Source organism: Oncorhynchus clarkii, chromosome 1 (genome assembly GCF_045791955.1).
Source record: "Oncorhynchus clarkii lewisi isolate Uvic-CL-2024 chromosome 1, UVic_Ocla_1.0, whole genome shotgun sequence".
Taxonomy (NCBI): domain Eukaryota; kingdom Metazoa; phylum Chordata; class Actinopteri; order Salmoniformes; family Salmonidae; genus Oncorhynchus; species Oncorhynchus clarkii.
Genome location: NC_092147.1, coordinates 73,797,059 through 73,814,558, shown reverse-complemented (window position 1 = coordinate 73,814,558; position 17,500 = coordinate 73,797,059). Strand labels below are relative to the sequence as shown.

Here is a 17,500-nt window from a genome sequence, read left to right as displayed (position 1 = left end):
TCATGGGAGATTCCACGCATTTATGTGTAGTCACCCTAAATCCAGTGCAATCTGTGACTGCCCTCATTCATATATTACCCCATTAAACGTAGCCTATATCTTGGTGGGCACATGCATTCTTAAGATCGTTTAACTGCTGTTGGGCTAAATTCGTGTTGACAATCACAAGATGGGTTTCACTATCATCACCATCGTCATCGTTTCTCCTTCCTTCTATCAGAGGATTAACCAAAACCACAATATAAAACAATATTGAACAGAATATAGGGAGAACGTCCGGGGTCGTCATCCCATCCCTAGGCGTAGCAGCACGAGGGTTAGGGCGCTGACATTATGATTAAAGCTGACCATTTGTTATGTGTCTAGGGTCCCTTGGAAAGAAGTAACACGGGATAATGTGCTAGAACCGCGAACTCAAACCCCGCAGCTGCCCCACCAGACACCGTCAGAGAGAGAGGGAGATGGGGAGCGGGGGCGCGCCCCTACCCTCCAATCAATTAGTCAATCAATTAGCAGGCCTCCACTCCACGCGAGGCAGATTAGCTGCAGTAGGCCTAATGATCAAATTAATTCTTAATCGCAGATAATGGCCGTGGAATGACTTTATTATTTTCAGGATAAAATAGTTAGGGTTCCATATTAGTTCCAGGAACAACACACAGGAATGTAAGTTGGATTATCTGACCAATTTACCATCCACAAGGCTAATAGAATACATGCCATTTCTTCCATGAGGTCATTGTGTAGTAGGCCCCTACTTGTGTCTACAGTTGACTGTACAGATAACATGGTTTGTATTCCCCCCTGAGGGCGTGTCAATGGTATGCTATTATACCATTTGAGCTAAGTGTGTTAGGGATAAAGGTTTGTTTTTTGAGGGAATATCGCAAATCAAGTATTTTACACTATATAAAGTGAAAAGGTTTAAATTGTTGAGTATTATATTAGATAGACTTAGGGAGAGTCATGACCAAATCAATTTGCATGCCGATGTAAAACATGTAGAATATATTATCTCCATTCACTTCAAAAAGTATTGCAGTGAAATAACAAGGGTCTACTATAGTGTAATAATTTGTTATGTTGTCTTGCAATATATGTGAAAATATTAATTTGTAAAATTACGTCAACACAATATGCAATACTTGTGGTTGAAAAAAAGGAAAAGAAAAAAGACTAATGGCGACAAACATGGTTGCACCTGTTTCCCATTTCTCCAGTCTATTGTCCACTTAAAATGTAGTCAGACCCAATTATTAGGTAAGCCTATGTCAAGTTGTCAACATATTACACAAAAACAAAACAAACAAAGAACAGCAATACACAATATAAGACTCGTGAATTAGAAACCTTTACCTACAGAAAATCCATTGCCTAAAATATTTTTAATGTTCAATCAAAACGTCAAATTGAATTGATATAGCCTAATAAGAGACATGTTGTACCCGTTTCTAAACAAACGGCGATTCATATTATGTTTATGCCAAAACGTATTTTGTTGTATATGTAGCCTTTTGAGGTAAATGAATAGCCTAACATCTGTGATTTGCTTGTGCCATTATGCCTGTTTGTCTACCTTTACTATCGGATTCAAAGAGGGACGTAGGCTATATGCTCGAATAAACGACAGCCTGTAGTTATTTGTCCTTAGCTCCTTTCATCCTATCTCAGAACCTTGACACGAGTTTGAAATTTCCGGGCTTAGTTTGAGCGTGTGATTGGCCCACGCAGAGCTTACCTACATGCAAATGAGGCAACGCCACAATACTGTCTTTAGTCCAGAGCGCGTGGATGTAGACCAGGAATACATTCATGTTCCCTGAGCTCCAGGAAAAAACAACCCAAGCCCCTCAACTTCTAAAAACGGTTATCTAAAAAATACTATTTCCAAACTATTTTACGCAAGAGTTGTGAGAATTCACAGACCAACAATACGAGAAAAATAACACAAAAACTAAGATATAGCCTAATCTTACTGTTATGAATCGAGAATGAGTACCACAGAAGACAGCGGAAGCAAGTGCTCGTCGGCCCCAATTTCCAGTTTCACTATTCAGTCGATATTGGGCACGTCGTCGGAGAAGACACGGTCGGGGGCGAAGGAGAGTTCCAAGGGACTGCAGCTGGCGAGGAAGCGCTCGCTGTCGGTGTCTTCAGAAGAGGAGTGCAGCGGCGGGGAGGACTCTGCAGACTGTTTCTGTTCGGATCGTGGTCACAGCGAGCCATGCAACCGACATCAACCACTAAATTTTTCATGTTTAGGTGAGTAGATCACTGAATGTAATTTGTGTTGTGCGTAAAATGTAGGCCTAATTATTTGTTGCTTTTAGATTTTGCTTGTATTTATTTCCCTCGCTGACATTTTGCATTCGAAAATATAGGCTTCCAAAGTAAAAAGGTGAAATAGGCTAGATAATGTATAAATCAATGTATGGTATCTAACGGGACATTATTAGTATTAGGCCTAGACCAATTATTATTATTATTATTATTATTATTATTATATATGTATTATTAGGCTATTATTGTAGCCTAATAATAGGTCAACAATAGTGTAAAGTAGGCTAGGACTAATGATAAACGTATTTATGATAACCTTCGGCAGAAGTAGCCTGGTACTTGTTGCAGTTTAAACTTGTAAACTTAGATAAGTCTATAGTAGCCTATGTTTGTTACTGCAGATAGTGGGTAGGCTATCACTTCACTTTGTTTAATGTGTCGTTTTACTGCTACATCCGCGAACAGGGGAAAGGTCAAATAATTAACAGGATGTTTCCCCCGTCATTCCAAATTTAATCGAGTCTTCTAATTGATTAAACCTTTTTTTCACAATGACTGCATTTCGTCAATTGACCGTTAAATGTAACCTGATTTAATTAATATTGTGCACCAGGCATAGTCAAAATTAAATTGTTTATTTAAAAGGACACTTACAACCTTTCCACTGTCGATGAATGAGTCAAAGTTCACACTTAATGAACTCTTGTACCGAGTATCGAATAATGTTATTGTTTTAACAGGGATGTTCTCAGCCTGGGTAGACCAAAGCATTTTAAAAATAAGTGTGAAACCTTTGAGAAATATTCAACATTTTGAGACACAAAATTGACAAGCTGATCTAAAGGCAATATAGACTAAGGCATCCAGTATCTTTATGCGATGCTTTATCTTGAGGATAGGCCTACATCATTTGTCAATTTTGATAGACTACAGATGATACCGAGGAGGACGTTGGGAAATCAGTTTGTTGAAATATTTTGACACATTTTATTTTCTTTCCGACACACATATATACTGGTCTTTTTCCTTAATGCAGGTTCAACAACGGGACTTATTTCAGTCCGTGACGGGATTGCACGGCGACCGCACCTGACACAGCCTCTGCTGCAGGATTACAAAGAGGAACAAGAGAGACCATGCAATCCAATGTCACCTATTTCCGAGGAGAGACAGACAGACGGTGCGGACAAGCAGAGCAACTCGTCCAAGAAGAAGACTCGTACAGTCTTCTCGCGGAGTCAGGTGTACCAGCTCGAATCCACGTTTGATATGAAGAGGTATTTGAGCAGCTCCGAGCGAGTCTGTTTAGCATCTAGTCTACAGCTAACAGAAACTCAGGTGAAGACGTGGTTTCAGAACCGCAGGAACAAATGGAAGCGACAACTGTCGGCGGAACTGGAGGCCGCGAACATGGCACACGCCTCCGCACAGACACTGGTCGGAATGCCGCTTGTTTTTAGAGATAGCTCCCTGCTCCGGGTACCAGTTCCAAGATCTATCGCTTTTCCAACGCCACTATACTACCCTGGCAGCAGCCTACCAGGGTTACCATTGTACAATCTGTATAACAAGATTGAATATTGACTTAATGCCTGTGATGAGAGTCCACAAAAATAACACGTTAACACACTACAGTAGCCTACATTCGTATAAATGTCTGGCATAACTCATGTCTATTATATCACTTTATTTGTTGAAAATATATATTTCTTATTATGCAGCAACTGTATGTTTAACAGGAAGCAACAAACGTATCTAAATGTATAAAATACACCATGTGTATAATCATTATTTTGTACCTTGATTTTGCGTTCTCCCTCGTTTAACACGTTAAATTGGTGAATTTCGCCACTGCAATACAGATGTAATCAAGTGGACTATGTTTCCCAAACGAATTCTGGATGCATTTAAAAAAAAAAAACGTTTTCAATTGAATGTGAATATGAAATATTGAGGTCCAAGACGTCCAACTACCTTCATCTGTTAGGCTACTAGAATACATTGGGTTTATACATTTGGGGATAGGGAAGTGCAAACTCGTTGCTTACATTTGGGGATAATGTCATTGTTTTTATTGTAATCATAGGCCTACCAAGTAAACCACTCATTCAATAAATTTTCTATATCAATGAAACGTGGTTTGGATTTTTTGTACATTTCCTGATTTAGTTTTTATGGCATTCAATCCAGTCTTTGAAAATCAGGGATGGAAAAATGTATTTCATAATTGTATAATGGTTAGGCTAGATACATTTTTTACAAATATATTCACACTGCAGCTCAAGGATTATTAAGTAAAAACTATTTGTTCTGTTTTCTGTCAAACTTTCTGACATCCAGCTACAGTTGGCCAAACTCTCTTATAAACACATGACTCTGCAACTAACTAGGCCTCTAAAGGTGAACAGCCATACTGAAACATTTTACTAGCTTGTGGCATAAGCTTCCAGTAGACCAGAATTCATACATTAAAAACTTAAAAACATCTAGGTTGCCTGGTAGCCTAAAAACAATGTAGGATCACTGTTTTTCCATATTCAACTTATATTTGCCAAATTTGAACAACGTTATATTGTACGTTAAGCCTCATAGGTCTGTTGTAACAAGTACTCATTCGCCTGCTGACAATAATACTAACACCACTGGTTATTAACAACAAAGTGTTATGAACACTTTATTACAAAAAGGGAACTACAGTTTCAAAATGACTATGTATACAAGTGGTTTCAGGTGTAGCCTGCCACTGTAGTATTGCTGCAGATGGGTTTATGTGCTGCTTCTCCTCAAACATGGGCACATAATGATAAGATGGTGTCAAACGCTTTGGTTCTATTTATGTTGCCTGTCTAAGACATACATACTCTGTATTTTCATCTGTCATCACAGTTCTTTGGAAAATTAACCAATGTGAAATGTGTCATTTGTACTTATGATAGGGTCAACTCAGTGGCCTGCTAAACATATTGCAAGGGGAGGGAGAGAGATGCACACCATCAGCAGCCAATCAGAGCCATGGTGGATATTCCAGCCTGGTCTCATAAACTAGACGTAACATAATAAATGTAAATCCAGGACGCTCATATTAGTATGATATGTTTGGTATGGTTACATAAGAAAGATTGTTACTTAAGGCAAAACATGAAAATAGGGTGGTTGGTCAGTGTATAACATGAATGTCTAGCAACCCAAAGTTTGCGAGTTTGAATCTCATCACGGACAACTTTAGCATTTTAGCTGATTAGCAACTTTTCAACTACTTACTACTTTTTTTCTACTTTGCAACTACTTAGCATGTTAGCTAACTCTTCCCCTAACCATAACCTCAACCCTTTTAGCTAACCCTTCCCCTAACCGTAACCTTAACCCTTTTAGTTAACCCTTCCCCTAAGCCTAACCCTTTAACCTAACTCCTAAACATAACCCTAACCTTAACCCTAACCCCTAACACCTAGCCTAGTGGACTCTCAGTTCTTAGCATATCACATGTTTAGCAAATTCGTAACATATTGTATGTTTAGCTAATTTGTAACATATATTACGGACTGTAAACTGTAATTCATAACATGTCATACTAAATGGAGAGTCCTGTTTATGTACAGAATTATACGAAACGCTCTGAGACCAGGTTGTATATTCTGACACTTGAAGTGTGCAATACAGGAAGTTCTAGCCTTGTTGGAACTTCAAGACTCACTGCGTTGTTGTGTGATGCTTTTTATTTTTCACTGAAAATACTTGTTAACAGATTAGATAATGCTTTTTGACCAAGAAACCGCTTTTGAGTGTTTAGACTGGAGGGTGAAAACATATATTTTTTAATGTAGCACATTGAAAATAACTCTGTCTTTTTTATCTTCTTGGTACCTTTTGTATCTTTGCTTGCTCTTACAGTATTTGGCTACATTATTAGGCTACAGTGCTTGCTTGCTTTTACGTTAATAGGCCCAATCAAACAAGGCACACACACACACACACACACCCTGTGGTTGATGGGGAGTGATAAAACAGTGTCATCAGCCAGCTTTTCTTGGATGTCATAGCTTACAGCGTACAAGGGATCTCTCTCTCTCTCTCTCTCTCTCTCTCTCTCTGCTAATGGCTACATTACCCAAGAGGCTCTGTTGCCCTGCAGATTATTCCTGACCCAATTTCTGCAACAGCCGCCCCGTGTTCTGGGCAAATGGATCGCGTTGGACAACAGAAGTGATTTATGGCTAACTCTGATGCTGGCGGAGAGTTGCAGCTGGATGAATTTGTGACAGATAGGAGAGGGAGAGAAAAGAGAGAAAGAGACAGAACGCTCATGAAAAGGAGCAATAGTGTTGGGTGAATGAAGCTGTTTATTAGTTTCGCAGCGTACATAATGCCATCAGGTTTGACGGTAATACACCACTCTCCTGGATGGATGTTTGCGCACTGCTGACTTGTGGGAAATCTGCATGACCTGTCACCTGGGGTTGTTTGATTTACAGGAGAGCGCGATAGAAAAGGTTGGAGAGACTGAGTGGTGAGAGAGAGCGAGAGAGAGAGAGAGAAAGATAGTGAAAGAGAGTGAGAGCGTTTTGTGTTATGTATCACGCAAATGGCAGGTATGAATTACACATTTTAATAGTGGGGCAATGAAAATGATTTGAAGTGGTTTAAATGGCAAAGAGACAGCGGCTGGCATTGCGGTGAAGATTTGTTGAGATGATGTGTTGTGCCTTAGGATTCATCAAACCTGCCTGGTAAAGTGAAAAGCAAGTGCAATTCACTTTGTGGTATAATTTATGGCAAGAATAATGGTAATTGTAGAGCCTATATGAGTTGAGGGGGAAGATGATGGGCTGAAGGATTCCCAAGATATTTCTTTCATCTCTAGAGGAAACTATCTACAGGTTTCCCAATGTTTACATTTGACTCAGCTTTTCCCATGTGCCAGTCCTAAAATTTATACAAAACTATTAACAATTTGTTAAGGCATATGAATGACTGCATTCTAGTGTAATTATGTTCAAGTTAGACTACATGTTCTGAAATGTTCTGAAAAACTGACATTTGTTACTGTTTACATTCCTAATGAAATACCAGGGCCGGCTGTAGCCTTTTGGAGGCCCTAAGCCCCCGAGTGGCGTAGCAATCTAAGGCACTGCATCTCAGTGCTAGAGACTTCACCACAGACCCTGGTTCGATTCTAGGCTGTATCACAACCAGTCATGTTTGGGAGTCACATAAGGCGGCGCACAATTGGCTCAGCGTAGTCCTGGTTAGGGTTTGGCCGGCGTAGGACTTCATTGTAAATAAGAATTTGTTCTTAACTTACTTGCCTAGTAAAATAAAGGTTAAATAAAAAAATCAAAAGTGAGATTTGGTTGGGGGACCTCCACCCCGCCGTCAAAACATTTGAGTGGCCCCCCTCTTGATGGCAGAACGTACATTTTTACGTTTTACAGTTTATTTTCTGCAGTTCAACACATTTTGCCATGGGCCATAGAGATAATGTTGCAGTTACAATTCTACAGAAAATGTTTCAATTCTATAACTAATTTCATGCAAGTCGGTGTAAGGGAGACCGCCTTAGCGGTGGAGGTTTCAGTGAGGAGGCAACAATGCAGAGCTGATTTTCTTGCCCAAAGTAAGGCTTTTATTTGTGGAGATAATAGCCGGCGACTGTACAATATTTACAAACAAAAATAATAAACAGGACCATGAACATAAGAACAAACTGAACTACATCAAATAGAACGCTCGAAAGAACAACACCAAGACAGGTGTTTAAATAGGCATACCCATCATGCATCTGACCAATGACAAAAGGACACTTCACACCATGATCAATTAACATTGAAAAGGCAATAATTATAATATACACATGTTCAGATCATAAACATACATACACTGAGTGAACAAAACATTAAGAACACTTTCCTAATATTGAGTTGCACCCCCCTTTTTTTGTCCTCAGAAAAGCCTCAATTTGTTGGAGCAAGGTGTTGAAAGTGTTCCGCAGAGATGCTGGCCCATTTTGAATCCAATGCTTCCCACAGTTGTCACTCTCTGAATGGCACACACGCACAATCCGTGTTTCAATTGTCTCAAGGCTTAAAAATCCTTATTTAACCTGTCTCCTCTCCTCAATCTACACTGATTGAAGTGGATTTAACAAGTTATATCCACAAGGGCTCATAGCTTTCACCTGGATTCATGGAAAGAGCAGGTGTGTCTAATGTTTTGTGCACTCAGTGTACAGTGCCAATAGTGTGCAAAGCTGTCATCAAGGCAAAGGGTGGCTACTTTGAATAATTTAAAATCTAAAATATATTTTGATTTGTTTAACACTTTGTTGGTTACTACATGATTCCATATGTGTTATTTCATAGTTTTGATGTCTTCACTATTATTCTACAATGTAGAAAATAGTCAAAATAAAGAAAACCCTTGAATGAGTAGGTGTGTCCAAACTTTTGACCTGTGCTGTATATTACACCCAGTATCCTGCCCTGAACATTAGCCACTGTTACTAGTGGCTACCACCCGGTTAACCCTGCACATGAGAGACTGCTGCCCTATGTACAGAGTCATTGAAAACTGGTCACTTTAATCATGTTTACATACTGTTTTGTTTTACCCACTTTATATGTCTATACTGTATTCTAGTCAAGGCTTATCCTATATAACTGCTGCTGAACACACCTTTTCTATTCATATACTGTCCATGAGGTCTATACACACCATCACATAAAGATATATATTTATATTCCAGACTCTGCCATTGCTCGTTCTAATATTTCTATGTCTTAATTACTTTATTTGTATTTGATGTGTGTGTATTGTTTTGTCTTGTTAGGTATTACTGCACTGTTGGAGCTAGGAACTAGAAGTCTTCACGGATCCACCTGCACCTGAATACCCGAGGTCCGGATCCAGAATTCTAAATAATGTCACTGGTCTGGGTCGGTTGCGGTGTCTCGTCTCTCCCTCCCTCCTCTCCATTACTTGTGTCACTCGCTCACATTCACAGGAGCCTACACACACAGCACGGCCTCTGCTAAAGCGTCACCTCTCTCTACCTTCTCTCCCTCACGCTTTATCAGCTCCGGCAAATATAGTAGCATAAAAATGGACTTTTCTGCTGCTTCCTCACTCAGATCAGATCATACCGGGTCTGGAGCTGACCAGGTCTATATGGAACGGGTTTAGTTGTCCTCAGGTCCGTTCTATATATTGTTTTATTCATTTATGCATATCAGGTCCGGATGGGAAAACCCCAGGTCCATTTCGAAACGGTCCAACTTTTTGGTCCCATGTATGCCTCTACTACGAACATAAGCATTTCCCTTACACCCATGATAACATCTGCAAAATATGTGTACCCGACCAATAAAATTGGATTGGATTTGATTCTGCACACTTCAATAACGGTGGTCAACATGCTTTACGCATAAATAGAACATGGGATAAACAGATACTTTAGCTTACCCATAACACTCAATAAACTATGCTCTGGAATGCACCCACTGTTTGACCATCAAACCTCCAACCAGGAAGTCACGGAGGATAAACAAGGTAAACATTTGCATGTGTTTGGATTTGCCTTAACTTTTTTTACTTAAACATATGCCCTGTGTAACAAAACCTCTCGATCGTAAAATGCATGAACATAAAGAGTTATATTAACAGGAGGCACACAACAAAAGGTTTCATCACCTAAGAATTGCCGACGCTCCAGACTCAAACTCTAATATGTTTCTTCTTGTTCACAGGGGTTCAACAATCAAGACAAACGTGTGCAGTTTTAAAGCTAATTTCCTGAAATTCTTCACATTTTGCCATGACTTATGCCATATTAATATGATAGCTGAGTGAGAGTGACGAACAAAATAAATGGGGGGCCCCCTGGAGGTCAGGGCCCCTGGGCATGTGCCCTTCGTGCCTGGTCGGTAATTCAACCATGAATACTACAAGTTTACATAGCTGCCTAGACTAATTTACCAATCCAATTTTTTTGCTGACAATGGCTAATTGATTGACATTCAGTGGCTGATATAACAAGAGGAAAATTGCTGATGCACAACCTAATTTAGAAATTGCACCTTGTGTATTCTACTTTTCTACATCAACCGTACATTGAGACCCTGACTGAGTTGCTAAAGAATATATATATATACAGTACCAGTTAAAGGTTTGGACACACCACCTCATTCAAGGGTTTTTCTTTATTTTACTATTTTCTACATAGTAACACATATGGAATAATGTAGTAACCAATTTTATTTTAAAGTAGCCACCCTTTACCTTGATGAGAGCTTTCCACACTCTTGGCATTCTCTCAACCAGCTTCATGAGCTAGTCACCTGTAATGCATTTCAATTAACAGGTGTGGTTTTATAAAAGTTAATTTGTGGAATTTCTTTCCTTCTTAATGCTTTTGATCCAAACAGTTGTGTTGTGACAAGGTAGGGGTGGTATACAGAAGATAGCCCTATTTGGTAAAAGACCAAGTCCACATTATGGCAAGAACAGCTCAAATAAGCAAATTTACTTTTAACAAGGCTTACCTGTTAATTGAAACGCATTACAGGTGACTGACTACCTCATGAAGCTGGTTGAAAGAATACCAATGCCATAAATGTATATATATATATATATATATATATATATATATATATATATAGTGCCTTGCGAAAGTATTCGTCCCTCTTGAACTTTGCGACCTTTTGCCACATTTCAGGCTTCAAACATAAAGATATAAAACTGTATTTTTTTGTGAAGAATCAACAACAAGTGGGACACAATCATGAGGTGGAACGACATTTATTGGATATTTCAAACTTTTTTAACAAATCAAAAACTGAAAAATTGGGCGTGCAAAATTATTCAGCCACCTTAAGTTAATACTTTGTAGCGCCACCTTTTGCTGCGATTACAGCTGTAAGTCGCTTGGGGTATGTCTCTATCAGTTTTGCACATCGAGAGACTGACATTTTTTCCCATTCCTCCTTGCAAAACAGCTCGAGCTCAGTGAGGTTGGATGGAGAGCATTTGTGAACAGCAGTTTTCAGTTCTTTCCACAGATTATCGATTGGATTCAGGTCTGGACTTCTAACACCTGGATATGTTTATTTTTGAACCATTCCATTGTAGATTTTGCTTTATGTTTTGGATCATTGTCTTGTTGGAAGACAAATCTCCGTCCCAGTCTCAGGTCTTTTGCAGACTCCATCAGGTTTTCTTCCAGAATGGTCCTGTATTTGGCTCCATCCATCTTCCCATCAATTTTAACCATCTTCCCTGTCCCTGATGAAGAAAAGCAGGCCCAAACCATGATGCTGCCACCACCATGTTTGACAGTGGGGATGGTGTGTTCAGCTGTGTTGCTTTTACGCCAAACATAACGTCTTGCATTGTTGCCAAAAAGTTCATTTTTGGTTTCATCTGACCAGAGCACCTTCTTCCACATGTTTGGTGTGTCTCCCAGGTGGCTTGTGGCAAACTTTAAACAACACTTTTTATGGATATCTTTAAGAAATGGCTTTCTTCTTGCCACTCTTCCATAAAGGCCAGATTTGTGCAATATACGACTGATTGTTGTCCTATGGACAGAGTCTCCCACCTCAGCTGTAGATCTCTGCAGTTCATCCAGAGTGATCATGGGCCTCTTGGCTGCATCTCTGATCAGTCTTCTCCTTGTATGAGCTGAAAGTTTAGAGGGACGGCCAGGTCTTGGTAGATTTGCAGTGGTCTGATACTCCTTCCATTTCAATATTATCGCTTGCACAGTGCTCCTTGGGATGTTTAAAGCTTGGGAAATCTTTTTGTATCCAAATCCGGCTTTAAACTTTTTCACAACAGTATCTCGGACCTGCCTGGTGTGTTCCTTGTTCTTCATGATGCTCTCTGCGCTTTTAACGGACCTCTGAGACTATCACAGTGCAGGTGCATTTATACGGAGACAGGTGGATTGTATTTATCATCATTAGTCATTTAGGTCAACATTGGATCATTCAGAGATCCTCACTGAACTTCTGGAGAGAGTTTGCTGCACTGAAAGTAAAGGGGCTGAATAATTTTGCACGCCCAATTTTTCAGTTTTTGATTTGTTAAAAAAGTTTGAAATATCCAATAAATGTCGTTCCACTTCATGATTGTGTCCCACTTGTTGTTGATTCTTCACAAAAAAATACAGTTTTATATCTTTATGTTTGAAGCCTGAAATGTGGCAAAAGGTCGCAAAGTTCAAGGGGGCCGAATACTTTCGCAAGGCACTGTATATATAGGGGGTCATGGGGCATGGGCCCCTAGGGAGCCCTATGTGACCATTTATGTCGCTTATGCACAGGGCCGGCCCTGTGAAATACCATACATCCTTTCCATTCTGCAACCAATATGATTTCAACCATAAACAATAATATTCAGGAATTCAGTCCTCATTTGCTTTCATAACCCATTCAGTCCCATATTAGCCAGCATTTGATTTACAGAGGGGACGTGTGTGCCTTTATATAGTATTGGAGGGAAAGGTTATAAAACATAGCACCTTGACGAGATACAGGGCCATGAGGCTGCCTCCAGACAAGAGTTTTAAAAGCGATCGCAATGCATTAAGCCAGACAACTCTCAAGACCTGTTTTGCTCCTTAAATGAATTTGAAGAAGGCATAACAAGGTTTTTGAGGCAGGCCTGTCATCCGCTGCCCTTTACCAGCTCACAGTATTTATGGCCTAATTGTTAAAAAGGAGAGCTTGAGCCAGAAGTGATTTTTCATGATTCTGTTTTATATCAACTGGAAATGTAGGGTCTGGAGGGAAATTGTGTTTGCCCCTCTCCCTTCTCCAAATAAAAGAAAAATCTGCCATTTTGCCCATGCTTAGATGCACAATACACATGAGGGATTTTTTTTTTTTAGAAAATAGGCCTATTATTTAACAAGAGGTTTACATGGTAAAGGTGTAGTGTTTCTTTGTCAAGCAACGTTGATCATAAATTGGCTATTATTTCCTGAAATGTCTCAGGTAAATTAAAGGATTATTGTTAAAATCTGTTAAAATACAGCGCTTTGTCAAGATGCAGGGCCATCAGTCATTCAGACATTCAGCATTCTATAATGGCCATTGTGCACAATAATTTGCTATTCTCCATTTTCCATTTGTATGTCTAAAAGGGGAATTATCTATAAGGCTTTATGACATTCACTCAGAGTGATCCATAAGAGCCCACAGCCCTGCAACAGTTGTTTCAGATCCTTCTCCTCCTTTCCCCCTCCCTCTCCAGGACCCCCTCTCCCAGAGAGGAGTAGGGAAGATAAAGCATGTCATTATTCTATTAAAGACCTACAATTTTTGTAATGGGACTTGCAGCAGTCTGCAGAAGTGCAGGCAGCTTCTTCAATATCCTGGACATTATTTGCTCGTTTAGTTAAATGATGTTTCTAATTCCCTCATAATTACTTGTAATGAGGCTGCCTCTCTCATTTTGATGTGGCTTCATCTTAATACAGAATGGCATCCTTTTTAGGGATAATTACCTCTCATAAGGCCAGGGAGCGAGGCTCGGGTTTGTTGTGCGCTGCACACACGGCAAATTGGCTTGTTTCCTGCCATCTTGTCTTCCCGCAAATTGGTAAATTAAATTTCTCGGCTGGGGCATTAGAACTGTTAAGTTTGCTTTCCCGTCTCCCTTAAATGATCGACTAGGCTGACAGGGAGATGCCTGTTGTTGTTTTTTCATGCCTGTTTTTTTTTTGTAAATGTTACTTCATACCTTGATGCTGTGAGATTTTCTACCAGTGGAAAGGGTCAACATTTTAAGACTTAAAGGATATATACAGCATGTTGACCCTAGGGGTGAAAAGCAGCCTGATCACTGGAAATAGATTTCTATTAAGGACGTATGAAAAGATCCTGAGAATATCGATATATACCTTCCTTAGCACTCACAAAAAAACCCAGATTTGTAAAAAAACTCAACGTATATTTGATTTTGAAATCAAATGTAACAAACAATGATATCGGTATGATATTTCTCTCAGACTTCATCCATTATTTTTTGCTTTATCTATATTCTGCTATGATAATATGAAGATTCATTTGCACGTTATGCCTGTATAGTTTTACAATCACATCTGTCCAATGCCTTATCTGAATAACACGCTGAGGGAAAATATAAACAAGCAGGTATTGGTCTACTCCAGCAGGCCTCTTGTTGTTCATTTCTAACTGGTGAACGATACTCCAACCACAGCTGTGGCCAGTGCTGCTGAGGGGTTTCGTTTCTAAGTGCTGAAGTGTCGCAGACAGTTTGGCTCTACACAATCCTGTTACATGCCGATTAAAAAGGGGGAAAGAGTGCTCCCGTGGGCGGTCATGTACAGTTGCGCAAACCACAAAAGGGTCTAATGTTTACACCCTGCTGATGACATGACCTTCAGATGAGGTCCTTGCACTCTGACACAGTAACTGTCTGTCTGGAGAAACAGACAGGAAGATATCATATATTTCATATCGGAGAACACCTCTCCGTCCTGTCCTGTTTAGTTAGTGGATACTCCTATTACTGGGAAATATATGACACAATATATGTTTCACATGTATGTGGTGGGCGTTGATAGGGTCTGGCTAGCTTTTGTCATAATCACTGAATTGTCTAAATAATTTATTGACCATAGCAAGGTATAGCAAAGCCAAACAATTGTATTCTCCTTTTTTCAAATACATCATTTAAATATTTTCCCATTGAAGAGAAAGACTTTCCTCATTTCAGTGTCATTGTTCGAGAGTATTTAAACCCTCAAGTGCTCCTTGTTTTTGCTTGGCTGTTATCTGTTTGTTATGAGATTTGATATTGCGGTCTTTTTAATACAGAGAGTTGGGTGCTCTTTAAAACAACTAAGTGGTCGCTTTTACCTCCAGGGGTGTAGTGCACAAAAAGACTATCTGTCATTGCTGGCTGAGACTGACTGCTGACCATACACCCTGCAGCACTGGGGAACACAATCAGAGTAGCACACTATCACCTGACAGCTAATTAGGGATCAGTCCCCTAGAAGGGAATACATTGTCTTTGAGGGATGAGAAAAAGAAGGCAGGGGGTAATTTAAATCCGTGTGGAGTGTCAGTCAAAGCAACAATCCACCTGCAATTTCTAGTCCCTCGATTTGAAGGCATAACAGGGTAATTGTCAATCAGAAATGTACCTTGTGTTTTAACATGGTTATATTTGCGTTTGATGTAACACAATCCAGAATTATCTCATCATTGATCTGCTGTTTACAACAACTGAAGCAACTATGAATTAGTTTACATGCCACCGCTTTGATACTGATTTACAGTATTAATTGAAGAGTTGACAGCTGACAGTTAAACTGTCTGCTCTTCTTCTGCCTCATCTCTCTAAGGAAGGGCTCTCTGAAAGCACCCCCAGTTCAGCATCACCTATCATAAAATCCCTGTTTGTCTGCCAATTTGTGTGTGTGTGTATGTGTGTGTGTGTGTGTGTGTGTGTGTGTGTGTGTGCGTGCGTGTACATGCACATTTAGCTGAGTGAGTTTGTGTATATGGAGACCCGGGATCTCTTTGAAACACATTTGTAACCATTAGTTGAGTGTTAGGTTTCATGTGCAGAGTGCATCCTCCATACTGGTGTCAGAGTTTCTATATACAGTAGCTCCACTGGCTGGCTGGAGGGACGGGGATAGGAGGGGGGACTGGAGCCTGGGTGTCCCACGGACGATACACCACGACAGGCAGAACGTAACCTGAGCTTCCCCTCTGGCCCTTGTGCGGCCTGCCACAGCGCACTCCCGTTCGGCCTCCATCACGCCCCGGGGATGCTTTTAAAGAGATTTGGTCAGCGAGAAAACAGCTCTTCAAAAGAATCGTTGTTACATTAGAAAGTAATTAGTAGTGCCCAAGGCCCAGGATTCTCCTGACAAATTTTGCACCCCAAACAATCTGTCTTGGAACTGGTCGGCCAGTAAGCCATGCTCTACGCAGAAGTCTATAGGTATTTTGGCAGAGGGCATTCCCATGGTTTTTAGGGTGATAGTTGGGATCACCAGGGAAGGTCACAAGACAGTCGAACTAATGAGTAATGGTTCACTGGGGAGAGATTAGCAAGGTGTCTCATGCAAGGTGTGTGGCTGTGCGTGTGTGTGTTTGTCAGAATGAACCATGCATTTCTTGGCTCCATGTTTAGAATCTTGTTCCAATAGTAGTACTTTTAAAAATGAATTAGACATCACTGAAACATTTTTTCACAATAGCCTGGAAATTCCAGAACAATTTTAAAACTAGAAATTCTGACACTGACATTCATACCTGGCTTGACATTGAAAGACAGCTCCAAACACTGCAGCTTTCGGTCACATTGTAAGTGTTATTGACATTTATTGCAGCTCATTTTCCTTTCTTAAGATCTTAGGTAAACCTTTTCAGTAGGCCTGTTCTATGTATGTGTCCTGCAGGGGCTACTGACAACCTTACCTTTCATCGTGAGACAATACAGAGGTTATTGGGGATGGGGTCAATGGGTAAAGCCACTTGCTGGAGGGTGGGACTCGACACCAGCCCCCTCACAGAATCCTAGGTCTCTGCACTGCTATCAGACAATCACATTGTGGGATAGAAGCTGACGGTTAAAATAGCAGTAAGGGCCACATGGTGGGATAGAAGCTGACTGATAAAAGAGCATACTGGCTTAGGATCCTGGCTTAGCCAGTTCTACACACTAATTTGCATGGCTCATCCAACATTATGGATCAGGTCACATTTGCGCTTGTTGTTTTGTCATACTGTAATAGATAAAAATTAATTTAATTGTGTAATTGTTTTATTTCTGCACCATCCCCATTGGGCACAGATGTCATTTTACCTTCAAGTTTTGATTTACATTTTATTGAATTGTCAACTAATGTGAATTCAACATTAAATCAACTAACCATTTCACCATGTCTTTGGATTTAGGTTAAAAGTTTGGTGAAAAAATTACAAAATTCCCTTACGCAGATGACTTTTTTCAAATCCAATCAGTTTTCCACGTTGGTTCAACATCATTACATAGTTTTTTGTTGTTTTCGAATGACACGGAAACAACGTTGATTCAACCAGTTTTGCCCATTGGGTCACTTAACCACTTTGGGTCACCTGGGATCCAGTACTTAATATCTGCAAAGCTTTCGAATCTACCCTAGTAAAGGAGTCAATTTAAAGCAGATCATTGATGTGCTGTATGGGGGACAGAGAGG

The 17,500-nt window shown here is 40.0% G+C and overlaps 1 protein-coding gene across 1 annotated transcript; it reads left to right on the top strand.

The window, feature by feature from the left end:
• The first annotated feature begins 1,895 nt into the window (after nt 1-1,895).
• LOC139417456 (homeobox protein HMX2-like) lies at nt 1,896-4,181 on the top strand. Its single transcript, XM_071166744.1, has 2 exons — nt 1,896-2,262; nt 3,317-4,181. Exons 1-2 carry the CDS (start codon nt 1,992-1,994, stop codon nt 3,862-3,864), a joined length of 819 nt encoding a protein of 272 aa, XP_071022845.1. The 5' UTR covers nt 1,896-1,991; the 3' UTR covers nt 3,865-4,181.
• Nucleotides 4,182-17,500: the final 13,319 nt, after the last annotated feature.

Excerpts from the sequence above, each read along its gene's own strand:
- LOC139417456 (XM_071166744.1), top strand. The coding sequence starts at position 1,992 with ATGAGTACCACAGAAGACAGCGGAAGCAAGTGCTCGTCGGCCCCAATT. Across the intron at positions 2,263-3,316 it reads ACTAAATTTTTCATGTTTAG|GTTCAACAACGGGACTTATT; the intron begins GTGAGTAGATCA and ends TCCTTAATGCAG.